Source organism: Merops nubicus, unplaced genomic scaffold, assembly GCF_000691845.1.
Source record: "Merops nubicus isolate BGI_N331 unplaced genomic scaffold, ASM69184v1 scaffold9090, whole genome shotgun sequence".
In the NCBI taxonomy this organism is placed as follows: Eukaryota; Metazoa; Chordata; class Aves; order Coraciiformes; family Meropidae; genus Merops; species Merops nubicus.
In genome coordinates, this window is record NW_008582150.1 from 60,347 (window position 1) to 74,579 (window position 14,233).

Below are 14,233 nucleotides of genomic sequence, written 5' to 3' on the forward strand. Positions count from 1 at the left end.
CTGCAAAAGAAGGAGAAATCAACGGGTTTGTTTTCACGGAAGAATCCTCAGATCCAGGAAATGGGCATTTAAAAGGTATTTTTCATCATCATAACTAAGCAAATTAGACCTCCCACATGGTAATTAAAGCCAGCAGGGAGGAAAACCAAACTGTATCTGAATAGACAAAACAGACTTAACAGAGGTGTTAAAAGCTTTCGTGATAAGAAGCAGTTTTGCTTGTTAGCCAATCGGTTCACATTAATGTACATTAATTTAACAAGCATAACTGTTTTACTCTGCATGTGCCAGTAAAGACTGAGCTTAGTACATTATGGTCTACTGTTCTGCTTGCTCTGAATTTAATCAGAATGCCATCTCTAGCATCAGTGCAAATAGAAAATGCCCTTTTTACTACTCTGGTGTCTTTTTTCTACACAAGGACTGGGCAATGTAAATTATAGCCAGCTTTCTTGCCTTATCAAAGAACTGTGATGTTCTAAAGAAAATATTAAAGTGCTACTCTAAAAAAATCAAGATCTGTGATGGTCCCCACCACAAGAAAAGGCATTTTTAGTATTGCAAACAGTCACACAAAGCAGGGAAGACATTAAAATAGATTCATAAGCAAAATTATTGGTAGAGGTAGACTCTATCATATAAATGTCACCAATAAATAATAGCTTTAGTTTGTGTATCCACGCTGCAGCATAACCACTGAAATACAGAAGTGTTTACTGTGAAAGTACATAAACTTTTAGTGCTCAAGCTTAAGAAACCTTTGCAAGGCTTTAACCACATACTACGTGTTGTTAGACAATGCAGCTGGTGAGATGCTCCAGGCAGTCTGGATGAGCCACCTAATCACAAGCAGAGTCTTAGAAACATCCCTTGTCCCACACCCAGGCCCACCACACTATTCTGGCCGAGTGAAAGCTCTGGAAACCATGCAGAAGAATCTCCTCTGGGTGATGCAGTTATGGCACTGCTAGCTTTGAACTTCCCTCCCACCCTGGTCCCTGGAGTAAGATGCATGCCATGGGCATTTCTAGGAGCCATAATCCAGCCCCATTCCAGCTCCCCCTCAGCTAGCAAACAGCTGCTGTTTGAGCTTCCAGGGCAGAGCTTAGCTTGGTTTAATGCACATGCTGTAAGCTACAGCCAAGGCTAAAGCAATCCTGGGCCAGCACAACAGTAAGGATCAGATCAGAAGTGCGTATGCTGCCACCTCACCTAACGAAGCTTCACTAAAGGCTGAATCTTGACCACGAGCACAACACAAGCACTCCCTCAAGACTCACCTATCATGGCCAGTGCCAGCACAGCTCCACTCACAAGAGCACAGGTAGGAGGACCAGTGTTGACAAGGCTTTATGTGGGTGCTGCCTTTCAACCACCACATCGGCCATCAGATCCTGCCTGGGCACCTAGCGGAGCTGCCTCAAAACCCTTTGTTGAGATATGTTTTTCCTGTCCCAGCAGTACCTACTGCTTCCCCTCTCATGCTCATAGAGACATTTTCTTGGGGCTCCTGAGGATCACAGAGCACTGGAAGCTTCACTGTATGAAGTAAAAAAAAATTATTCCTTTCCTGACTCTGCACCTCTGTGCAGCCATGAAATAAAGCAGTGATTGGGGGTAGAGAGGAATATAAATTCTGGCTCCTGGACACCACATTCTTTCTTGCTCAGGAGAAAACAGGGATGATAGTGTTCCATGCCTTTAAATTGGGCAGATACACCAATAGGGCATTTTCTTCATAGATCCCTAGGCCTGAAGAGAGCATCTTTTCACTGCTGACACTTACTAGGTTAGAGTGAGAACCTCTGGTTATTCAATTCTGCAGAGAAAAACCTCATCCCATGACAGCATCCCAAAGCAGTGAAAGTAGCCAAAAACCCTTATCACACACATCTACAAACATAATATAGCATTCTAAGGTAAATATATTTAAAAGACACTGCAATCTCAACATTTCTGAGGTATGTTATGAGCCCATCTTCACTTGCAGTCACAAAGACCTCCATTAAGGCAAGGTAAACATCCTAAGAGTAAAGCATGTTGTGGATGAGGAGCAAACAGCAAAGCTTTTTTGTGTTGTCTATTTTTCTATTTGTTTTGTTCAGTTGTGGGGTTTTTGTAAGGTTTTGGGAGGGGTTGGTTTTAGTGGTGTTTCTTCTGGAAGGAACAAATGGACAGAGGGAGTAGATGAAGAATGAGAGACAAGGACAATGTTTATGAGCTGCATTTGACAGCAGATAATGGGAAACAGAAAGGTTTGAATGCGATTAGCTTCTGCTACAAGGAAATTGCCACCACAGCAAATATAGCAAATTGATTGAAAAACAGGCTGAATTTTTTTAATTAAGAAACAGTGCCAGGCACACTGGCTACAGCTGCCCAGAAAGGGCTGCATTTCAATGGACACACACGTTTTCCATCACCTTTCAAATGAAAGGGAAGCCATCTTATAGAGGGTTTGTTTTGGATGAGGAAACCTAGATACATTATTATTTTTTATTATTTGCATTACTCTGGTATCTAGGAGACCTAATTAAAGATCAGGAGCCTGCAGTGCAAAGAGCTGTGCAAACACAGATCAAAAGCCCGCCCTGTCCTCTGGTAGCAAAACATCAGTCTGGTTAACATTGAGGCTCTTAATAAAGTGCTCTAAAGAAGTTCAAGACATTCTCGAATGGCCTGGACAGTCTGCAGAGGCCAAGCTGAAACTTCTGCCTGGCAGAAGACAGGAAAGCATCCCAACAGAGAGGGCAGACCTGACACCGGAGGAAGAGGGTGCCAGGGCAGAGCTTAGAGATGGGCACGCACAGACGTGGCACCAGTGCTGCCACCTCGTGCTCAACGGTGAAATAGCGGAGAGGGAAAAAAAGACATTGATACCACAGCCATGGCATCAGAGGTGAAAGCCACCAGAAAAACCAAACTCCATTATTTACCTGGGCTCTGTATATTAGAACGGGTACTCCAATCCCCTTCAATCGCAAAACCTTCCTCTAGAATGATGGAGCTCTCACGTACAAAAAACCCATAACCCTGCTCTAGACTTCAAATAATTACCAAAAAAAGGCAGCCAAAACCCAGCCCTGAGCAGCCACCATTTCCTGTCACCACACTGACTGCTCTGCTCTACTTTCACACTGGAACTCTCACGCTCCTTGGACTGCTCTCAGCTATTTGGGCTGTACTCTCTTCACTGCCAGGACTGCTCCTTGCCCTGTGCCGGTGCTGCGAGCTGCACGATGTGATCTCATTTGGCCACCTTTACCCACTGTGCCCTCCTGTGTCTGCTACCTGTGTAACAAACAGGACACTCCACCTGTAAACGGGGCACTCTGGCTCCTCCCAGTGTGCCTGGGAGAGACGTCCTCTGTTGGTCCAAAGGGAGATGACATGCTCTCCACAGGAGTGTCTGCTGAGAAATTCTCAAAGTCCTCCTCCTCTTCTGCAGGAGAGACGGGGTCAGGAGCATCCAACTTCTGCTCCTCCAAGCTTGCACTGTTTGGATCCAGTTCCTTAATAATTCTGTCATACTGTGCAATTAAATCCTCACCATCTGTGCTCAGCAGTCTTACACTTAAGTTATGATCTGCCTCCTGAGGAGAAAGCTTCAACTCCAAGTCTGGCTGTGGATCAATCTCGATCATTTTCTGGTTTATTTGTTCTTTCATTACACCTTGAGTCAAGCTTGAATTTTCCTTACTGTGCTCATTGAAGTCCATTTCCAGCTGGCTCTTTACAAGAGGCCCATTGACGACCGTCTGGCTTTGGACCTCAGGTTCTCTGCCTGTATTTAAAGTTTTCTCCTTGGAGGTGTCATCATCTTGAGTATCCTTCTGGGCACATAACCTGTAAACCATAACATCATCCTGAAAGTCTGATTCCTCTATGTAAGAACCTTTGATCAGCATGATGGCGTTTTTTTTCATTTCTTGAATGTGTTTTGGTGGCTCTGCAGGTGGCTGTATCTCTGAGCTTCCCAGATCATCGTAGGGTTGTGGCGAGCTCACGTCAGAACCGGGAGAAATCCCTGTATCATAGCTGTCATCCCATTCTAGCTCCAGCTGCATCCTTTCACCAGACAGAGTTGCTTGAGAGGAGCTACACATGCTAGGTGTCCTTTGCTGGAGCCGAAACATGGGCTGTTCCACATCTCTACTGTTCTCCTCAGCAAGCGTTTGGATGAAGGTGTCTGGATCAGGGTCTACTCCATCATACAAGGCAGACCAAACCTTACAATCTTTCAGGCACTGGAGGATGGCTTCTTGAGCTTCTGCCAGGTACTGCAAGTAGCTGATGTCCACAGCTCTTCCATACTCCACAATGCAAGTAGATTCAGAAAAGCGTCTACCGGAGTCTGAAAGTAAAGATTGCCCATATCATGAATAATATACCAAAAGTTCTCTAGCAAGGTATCCACTAAGACATTGGAGGTAGAGTCTTTAGCCCTAACTATCCAATGAGGCAGGAAGAGCAATGCATAACTGTTAAGAGATTTGCTCGTAAACATACATGACTTTTTCCTATTGCCAAAACAGAGCTGTAACTCAGAGATCAGCTAAAACCTTAAAGCAACAGCAATCACACTGAAGCAGCAAGAGCTGCTGTCACGTATTGGTATGATATTTCCATGAATGCATATTCAAATTAGATACCTGTTAAAATAAGGTTTCAATAGACTTGGACAGAGAAGAAATTAAATACACTCTCCAGCCCAGGTTTGCCCAATTTATTGTTGCCCACCACATTTACCTCCCCTCCCATGAGCTGCTACCAAATCAAATTTAGTTCACAATCTGGTCTTCCCCTGACCAATTACCTTTAGTTTTTGCTGCTTTTGTCCATAGAATATACTCTCTTCCCTGGCTTTCAAGTGTCAAGGTGATGCCGGTGGAGCAGCAGGCTGGTGTCAGGGCCAGCAGTTTTGCAGCAGATACAGAGTAACAGTCCCTCTCTTTCACAGCCCACCGCTGGCTCAACATCATGTGGTTACAGGGGATGAGATACCTGGAACAGCAGTGTCCAGCGTTATTTCACATCCTTCCTTTCGTCTTAGAGAAAGAAACAACACACAAAATTCCCAGCTCGACTTCCTGCCCTCTCCAAATGAAAAGAAACAGTAATAATTTTGACAGTGATCCATATTATAAACCTTTCAAGAGCATGAAACCCCAACTCTTAATATTGTGAAGCTACAAGTTGGATGAGCAACTGTCATGATGAGCAGAGATAAGAGATCAATTGCCTCAGAGCAGGGAGGTGAACAGGCCTTTGCAGGTCAGAGCAAACTCAGTGTAAGAAGGGATAGAGGAAATGCAGGATGGGCAAATGTCAAAGGCCAGCAGGCTGTTTTGGTCCCACTACGAATGAGTTCTGTCTCAGAATTCTTAATTTATTTGTTTTGCTGAGAAATCCAGAGAGAGACAGTTCACATTTGCCAGGCAAGCAGCCAGCAAAAAGGAGAGAAAGGTCATCAGGATGTTTTATTGTAGCAGGTCAAGACTGAGCTCTCAGGCAGAGGAGGAGATAAGCTATGGAGAGTACAAGGAGAAGAGGAAGCACAGTCTTGTCTTGAACTTCTTTAGAGCACTTTATTAAGAGTCTCAGTGTTAACCAGACTGATGTTTTGCCATTTAAAAAGCAAACAAATGCTAAAGATTTCCCTAGATAAAAAGAAGACTAAATACAGCACTCTACTGCTGTTAGAGTAGTGCATACTTGAGTTCACAGAGGTCCTAAGAGCATTCCCAGGCACAACAGCCAGAGCTACAGGGAATTTCACCTTTATGTCTGTGGGTGAAGGGACAGACTACCTGAAACACTCATGTGGTCTAGAGTGCTAAAAGCTTGTTTTAGTTACACCAGTATTTCCAAATAAGTAATCAAGTCTCATCTAATACACACATCAAAATTACAAGTATTCTGAATCATAGAGCCATCAGTTAAAAGCAAAAATAATCAATGCATTTAAGTACATCACATGACAATCTACCTACAAAAGCTCAGGAACTTCAAGTATTCTTGGTGAGAGAGGAATCAAAGAGGCGGAAAAAAAACAAGAAAGAAGGTGGAAGCTGCAAACAAATATATCACAGTATATGATACACTTGAGAAAACAAGCAGGAGAGAAGAATTATACATTTAGAAGCAGTGAATAAGCAGTTTGGAGGTGATAAATATATTCTTAGCTTCTTTTCTCTCACTTTTATAGAAATAAACCACAAGAAAAATCTATTGCTCCTGAAGATCACAGGATGTAAATCACACTCATCAGGTCTAGCAGAGTTTTGTCAGGATCATAAATATTCTGATCTCTGTAGTTGCTTGGATTCCTGCTCTCTTGGAGAACTCTCATCTAGCTCTGCATCCATAAGCAGAGACCGTATGTCCCAAGATTAGGATAAAGAGTGGAAAAGTGGCTTTACCTTAAAACTAGCTGTAACATCACATCTTCACAATGCAAGCCAATGAGTGTTCTGAACAATGCCAAAGAGACCACACAGAGCTGGAAAATGATAAACATCAGTTTTTGATCTGGAAATTGTACCTTTTCAATCTTCACTACAAAATGGCTCTGCCAGAACATCATGCTTTATAAGACACTGTTAGTATAATATTTCATTTTGCTAGCACCCAATAGGATTTTTTTAGAGTTGTCTAAAGCTATACACATAGCATGTTACATTTTAACAAAATACAACCCAGAATTTTCCTTCAAATAAGCTATTTATTAAAAAAGAAGCAATTTATCGATCTTTCACATTACTAAGTTTTATTAGTTTAACTCAGCATGAACTGAACCCTCTAATTTCCAAGATAGCGTGTTAGTTTTTAACCTCTGACATAGAATTTGAAACAATTAAAGGTCTTTCCTGAAAGAAAAGTTACAGACCACCTCAAGTTTCTGTTGCTTTAAGTCTAAGGAATGAACAGTGTTCCGCACATTAAGAAGCTGAATGTTTCTATAAACATAGCTTAACATACTGACACAGACTGGGACTGAACAAGTAATTTTTATCAGGATCTACTCCATATGAAATATTCAGAATCCTTCCATTACACTTGAATAGCTGGGAATCATGGCAAGGCATGAAAATCCTCTCTGTGATATCAGAAAAAAGGAAAGAAAAATTGGATTTCTCACCAGAATTGCACAGTCATCTTTTTGGTAAAATTCTTATCAAATACACCCATAATTTCAGTAGTCACACTCAGCAGAAATACAAACCATACCCATTCTGTGACAGCCACCCCACTTTCACACTGCCTTTAGGACGGACGAGGGACGTGGACCTCTACAGGCTGTTTTGGTCACTAATTGGACATAAAACACTTTCAAATCTATCATACAGTACACTTCTACCTGCCAGGTGCTTGCTAGACTGCAGTTGTGCCCAAAGTGGTAGAAGCACAAGCTGTAAGCTTTCACTTCCACAGAGCAGAGCACCACCATCTCCCTGCCTCTTAATGTGCATTTCCTTGGGCACATCCTCCTGTGCTGCTCTCTCATAGAAACTATCATCTCATGGGTGGGTTATACTCGAAGACCGTGCTCACTGTTGTGACAATTATTTAGCATACCCTCTCCTAAAGTTTCAAGCTGCTGTTTAAAACATGCTTCTCCCTATATTAATTATCTAAAGTCAGATAATATATGAAGTTAACTGCACTTGGCAATAGCTAACAAAAGAAACAGATTAGGCCGGAACAAGGAAAAAGCTACAGGTATTTCTCCACCCCGGTTTTGTGCTCACTCTCGTGACAATTATTTAGCATACGTTGACCCTCTCCTAAAGTTTCAAGCTGCTGTTTAAAACATGCTTCTCCCTATATTAATTATCTAAAGTCAGATAATATATGAAGTTAACTGCACTTGGCAATAGCTAACAAAAGAAACAGATTAGGCCGGAACAAGGAAAAAGCTACAGGTATTTCTCCACCCCGGTTTTTCAGTCACTAAATGTCCTTTGTAATTCACTCAGGATTAAATCCAGCATCCTGCCTGGGCATGGCTTCTCTTCCACACTATGGAACATCCCACCATCTCTGCAGCCCCTCCCCTCACTCCTGCTTTTAAAATGCTCTGTTCTAGCTCTGTAACAGCACATTGCCACGTGCCTCTCTCCAGCCTGTGCTTTCTGAAGAATGTCAGCTTCAAGACTCTTTGTTTCACCATTTCCAGTTCTCTCTTTCAGATGAGTCACTCAGTTCACCTACAATATAATTGGCTGTCCATGGTGACCAAGACCAGATGGACATAGATTTCTTGAAAAACAAACAAAGAAACCAACCACCCAACCCTTATATACACACATGTATTTTCCCTTACTTGGTAGGTATCTCTGTGAAACAGACAGCAAAGTTTAAGTGAACCTTGCTTGATAGCTTCTAAGCAGTAAAAGTTTCATTGACTGCCTCCCCTTGTTTGATCATTGAACTAACACCCACAGAAGAAGAAAAGAAAGGGAACAAGCAGAGAGAAGCGAAATCACCTGAACTGACCTGCTGTGAAGCAAAGCAGAACTCAAATTTGTTGCCCTGCCACCACTGTCCACAGCTTGCACTAGCAGCCAACAGTTAGTCCAAGACCTCATGTCTACAGAAATAGATGGAGTAAGTAAAAGGGCAAGAAAGGGAAAAATAAACTACACTGGAGTCCCTAATAGGAACATGGGGGCAGAGCTAAAGAGCTTAATAAGCTTTTGGAAGAAGTCAGATCCTTGCATGAAAAGTGTGTTTTAGCTGGGGGACATGGAGGGAAAAAACAGGTATTGTAATTTCCTCTGCGAAATTACTGAAAGGCAAGTCTAACTTTTCTTCATACCATGAAAGTTCAAAAAAAAACCTGTTACTGCCTTAAGTTGTCCTGTATTTAAGAAATTTCAGTTTACAGGGAAACTTTACTCATTTGTCTTTGCAACCATACTGCAGATCAGGAATCACCTGAACAAATAAAACTAGTCTATTTCTTTATTCTGTAAAAAAAAAAAAGAATTAAAATACATCAGGAGACAGCAGACAGTATTTTTACAAGTCCTTTTGGTCACCTGTCTGTACATAAATTTAACCCCGTGAATTGTTAATAAGTATTTTCATCAGTAATAATACATGCAGCTTTTGTGCTACAGAAACACACGGCAAGCTGCAGTTCTGGCTTTTGCACTTGGCCAAGCTCTACTGCAGAGAACTCATTTAGCATCACAGAGCCATTTTGGCTGAGATCCTGAGTTGCTCAGGGCTGCAGAATTCTTTACGATTCTCATCTCGTTTGCCTATGGAACAGTAATTAATGATTAGCAGAGACAACAGCATTTGCATTTTTGTCGAGAGAAGCTGTTTCAGTTTTGGGAGTTAATCCATCTTAGAGGTGCAGTAACAGCAGCACATATCCGTATTTGCATGCTCTCACATTTCAAAAGAAATTTCCAATTAGGCTGCTGTCCCTAACACACGAGTCTAATGCACGTGCTGGTGTTCTGGCTTCTCTTCTTCCTGCATTAAAACGTTATCCTTTGCTTCGCTGTGCAACACACAAGATTCAGCCAAGACTGCCAGCCAAGCAAGGCTCAGAAAGGTAGAGTCCAGTGCAACAAGCAGTTATTTCTCTCCCAGAAGATCCAGCTGTTAGTAAAGGCAACCTTACTGGCAGCCTGCTCTCCTGCCACTGTGGTGCATTGTGCCTAAGGTGAAAAAGGGCTCCAGTGCAAATCCGAGATAAACGTTACTATGCAGGGGAGTGAAGGCAAAGAAAAGGAAGCAGCAATCTGATCACTTCAGTAAGAAAGCGTCCTCTTTTAATCAAAGAAGAAAACAGGCAAGATCACAGTTAAGCAAACATGCTGCAATAATACAAACTTGATTCCTAAGAGATATATTGGCAATACTGCAATTCACAGCTTTGATAAATTTGGAGACATCCTTACAAGGCTTCCATCATCTCCCAGGAGGACTACATAAAAATGCTTGTTGTTTGGCGAAACTCCAAAGATCAAAAATGCTCCTCACCATGAGTATATTTGAGAGTCCCAGGGTGAGTTATCTATGGCAGCACTAGTTCAGCAGTATTCAGAATAAAAATCCTTCCAAATTTGCCTTTAATCTTCTATCAGAATCCAGATTTCCAGAAGCCCTCATCACCCTCTGTCCCATATCCTGTATGTGTGAAACCAGCTCACGCATTTATCAATTTAGTACAGTGGTAGCTAAGTATCATCACACATACATACCAAAAAAATTGAGGGTGTAGAGAAATCACACATTCCGGTGGAGGAAGACATCTCCTAGTCAAACACATACCCACTGAGCAGATGGAATTTCCCATTTAAATATTTAACCCACACCCATGCTGAGTACCTGAGCTTGCTTCCCGTTTGCCTTACCCGGAACGGCGTGTTGATTCGGCTAGTGAGTGTGTCTAGGATGTGCACATTCTCATGTTGGTGCAGCAAAATAAAACGAAGGAAAATCTTGAGGAGGGCTGGCTCTGAAACACTACGTAAAAAGAGATCCAGGTATGCAGTAGTAGTCATCACTTCTTCCACAGTCACCTACAAAAGCAAAAGTAATGTAAGTGGAAACATACTGCACACACAAAACACCCGTCCGTCCATCCATCCATCCATCCATATCCATCCATCCATCCATCCATCCTCTGCAGCTGCGTGCCTGGCAAACACCCAAAGATCTCCATACATAACACTGTCACACATACACGGAGGGCTTGGCTGTTAAGTCTGCAAAGAGCACGCTTCTGATCAACTCACAAGCATTTTGAACCCTTTCTTATCTGTCTTGCTTCCCCAGGAAAAAAAAAAAAATAAAAACTCCCCCAAATGGACCCCAAATCTCACACCTACTGAAATACAAAGAGACAAATCATGCTAGAGGCACCCCACCACCTTTCTGCCCATGTCAGCTCCTTAGCATCACACTTCATCCTTTTGAAGCATTTTCAGATACTGTGATGTTGTGGTTTGAGGCTTGGAATGGGGTCGTGCCCTTCCAGCAACTGGGAGGACCCCGGGTGGGGGTGAACCATTGTATTCCCTCCCCTTCCCACACACACTCTGATAAGAGGCAGGGAGTGGGTTCTAATTTCCCTCCTGCCTTGGAGCTCGGAGAGGAAAGTTCTCCTTACACTCCATGGGACCCTGGAACCATTTCTGAGGGTTTTGTATATTTTATTTTTTGTATTATTCCCCTAATCTTTGTATATATTATTTTCCTTACCTCCCTTTTTTGTTTTCTGTTCCTTGTTGAACAATATACTTCATTTTTTTTTCCAAAGTGTCTCTCTCTCTCTCAGGGGGGGAGAGGCGAGTACATAGTTCTGTTCCGTGTGGGTCCTGCCCTGAACCCCTTTTTACATGGAACCAGGACATGTGAATACCTGTGTCTATCACTTTATCAAAAAGAAATGTCAGAGCACTATCAGAGCACAATACGAACTCATGATTCTAGAACTTTAAAGAAAAAAAACCCCATAGCTCTCCAGAATTTTGCCACAACTATCCTTTTTATTTTCCCACAGCACAATTCCTCATCCTTCTCAATTTTCCAAAGGAGTATGCATGTGTGTGTACATGTACACACACTTACGCACACAAACCAAAACTCAAAATCTTTGCTATTTGTATATGAAAATACAATTCAAATATCCATGTGACATTTGCATACTACAACCCACACTGCTCCACTTATTGCAATCCTTTGGAGCTTATCTATTCACAGTATGCACAGAAAATTCCAAAGGCCACCTCTGCACCACGTTCTGCTGCTGCAAAGTCAGCTTTTTAAAAATAGTTACCCAGGAACCTAATAAGCTTAAGTGCACAAAGATAAACCCTTAAATACAAGAATCTGCCTAAATGAAAGGAAGTATTAAATATCTTTTGTTTACCAAACTTAGCTGGATAAATGAAAAGACTGATTTTATTAAAAAAAAAAGAATCAAAGCTGTCACTTAAGAGCTAAGAGGATTTGGAAAATACTCAGAAGGGCAATGTTTATGTAACACGCTGTAAGTACTAAAATCCCTCTTCCATTATGCTCCTTGTTAGCCATGTACACAGTAATGTCATGCTGCAAATGTTCTCTTTAAAGCATTTAAGATCAGAAGCTGCTTCTGGCTGGTTACACAGAACATAGGAATGCTGTATGCAGCCTGCAGACCTTATGGAGGGGGCACCAACGAGGAGAGCAGGGAGAAGCTCTAAGGTTAAGTTCACTGATTTACTCTCATTTTGAAGCTTTATTTCACTACCCAGCTACATCATCCTTAATACAGTGGGCTACTAGCTCATTTTGGCACTAGAAACAAAACACCAGTGAAGTAGCAACAGTTGAATTTTTCACCAGGATAGAGAAAATATGTTTACCTTCTTGGTTTACTGCAGTAAAGGCTGGTCCAATATCAAGCATTAAAACGTAACAGTGAAAGGAAAGGATCGAGGCACACTTTCACAAGGTCTGTGAACTTTGTAAGGCTAAGTAAGCAACAGCTAGGTGTATTTCCTAGATCTGGAGCTCTATGTTCAGTGCTACCAAAACCATAAATGAGAACAAAGTTCTTTCACAGAATAGTATCTATTCATATACACTCCAACTCAGAATACAGTTTATAAATTCATTCCTCCTCCTTCTCCCCTCAACCATCAAGTGGAAAAATTAAAGCTACTAGTTTAAGCACCCAAAAGTTAAAAATTACCAGTATTATCACTGTGGCTATAGTCCCAACTGAAGTTCTAGTACTGTAAATACGATAAAATCAATGTTTTTATGCACTTGCACGCACCTTTCCATAGGACGACTGCCACATTCCAATCTCAAAAAAAACCTGCTCAGGAAAGGAGCAGGTTGTGAAAAATAGGAAATTGGTTCTGGTTGGAGATGAGATTTTTTTATTTATTTTTTTCCCCCCACAATAGCAAAAAGATGTGTGGACTTGTGAGGTAAAAAAGAATGGCTTTCTGATGAAAGCTGTTGCCTGTTGCCCTGAGAACTGTCTTTTTTGTTTACTTTTTTTTCCCCCCCTACACCAAGCTGTAAAAAGCAAAGCCCAAGAAATCCATCATGTGACGTCATTATGATAGCATGCAGTTCATCAAAGCCTTTAAACCCTCTGTCAAGGAAAGGCCAGACAGAAGTAATACATCGTTATGTCTCCGTGTCACTTCTCCTTCATCCTCTATGGGAAAGCAGAAGCACGTTCTTGGCCTGCAGACTTCACAGACGTTTGCTGCCAGCAGAAGGAAGGGCCTATGTATATGTATAAAATACCACAGCTGTAAATGAAAGCAAGAAAACCCAGCAGATTCATCACAAGGGCAGTGACCTCTTTCTGAAACTGCTGGTCTCTGGACAACTCATCCTACATTTGTACCAGTGAGAGAAACCCACGTGCTTTTTGGAGTGCCTCTCATGAATGAAAAAAAGGGCAGAAGAAAGCCAACTAGAGACTACTTTAGAGATGTTCATTTCTGAGAGTGTGTTCAGTGCTCCTAAAAGCTTCAGGACTAGACCAAAGAAAAAAAAAAAAAAGTCATGTTTACCACAGTCAACACTACACTAATATACAGAACTAGAAGAACCAACCAAAGATTAGTGAACCCTAAATAGTTCACAAAAGGGTTACTTAGCACCTTGTTAAATCTTGACTGTTTGAATTGAGGAGTTTTTTTTTTTTGTGCAGGTTGTCACATTACACTTAATTTTAATTCTTGGGAAAGAAGTTGCTGAATCTGCATAACCATTTTCTGAGAGAGGGAAGATGAAGTATTGTTAAAATCTAAATGGATTTGTAAGAATCTTTTCTCATTTTTCAATGAAAACACACTGCCTTGTCCACAACACTGCCTCAAACTTTCACAGTAAATGAAGCTAGGATATATTTTGCAGCTCACTGTGCAACACTCACAGCAGGCAAGTTAGCATTGCTGAAGCAATTTTAATGCTAACATATTCTAGAAGTTCCAGTGCTCTCTCAGCACACTTTTGCGTGCAACTCATATAGACAAACCAGCATGGAGACCATCCTTCTGCATCCTTGCAAGAGCAAGTCAAACAAAAATACTACTTTTGGCATTTGAAACAAAAACCAGGCATGCAGCTTTGGGAAAAGATCAATTAACCGGGCAAGCAGACATCCGCGCTTTCACAACTATATCTTATATTGCCACCTTGCATTCTGGGTTTGCTTCTCCCTTTTACCACTGTAAAGAGAATGCAGTTAATGACA

The 14,233-nt window shown here is 41.7% G+C and overlaps 1 protein-coding gene across 1 annotated transcript in view; it reads right to left on the reverse strand.

The window, feature by feature from the left end:
- FAM160A1 (family with sequence similarity 160, member A1) overlaps positions 1 to 10,544 on the reverse strand; it is a gene marked incomplete at its 5' end in the record, with an annotated part of 15,513 nt that extends 4,969 nt beyond the window's left edge. The window contains 4 exons of the mRNA XM_008936739.1: positions 3,292 to 4,354; positions 4,817 to 5,004; positions 6,423 to 6,502; positions 10,377 to 10,544. Of these exons, the coding sequence (XP_008934987.1) occupies positions 3,292 to 4,354; positions 4,817 to 5,004; positions 6,423 to 6,502; positions 10,377 to 10,544 (1,499 nt within the window). The remainder of the gene's footprint in view (positions 1 to 3,291; positions 4,355 to 4,816; positions 5,005 to 6,422; positions 6,503 to 10,376) is intronic.
- Positions 10,545 to 14,233: the final 3,689 nt, after the last annotated feature.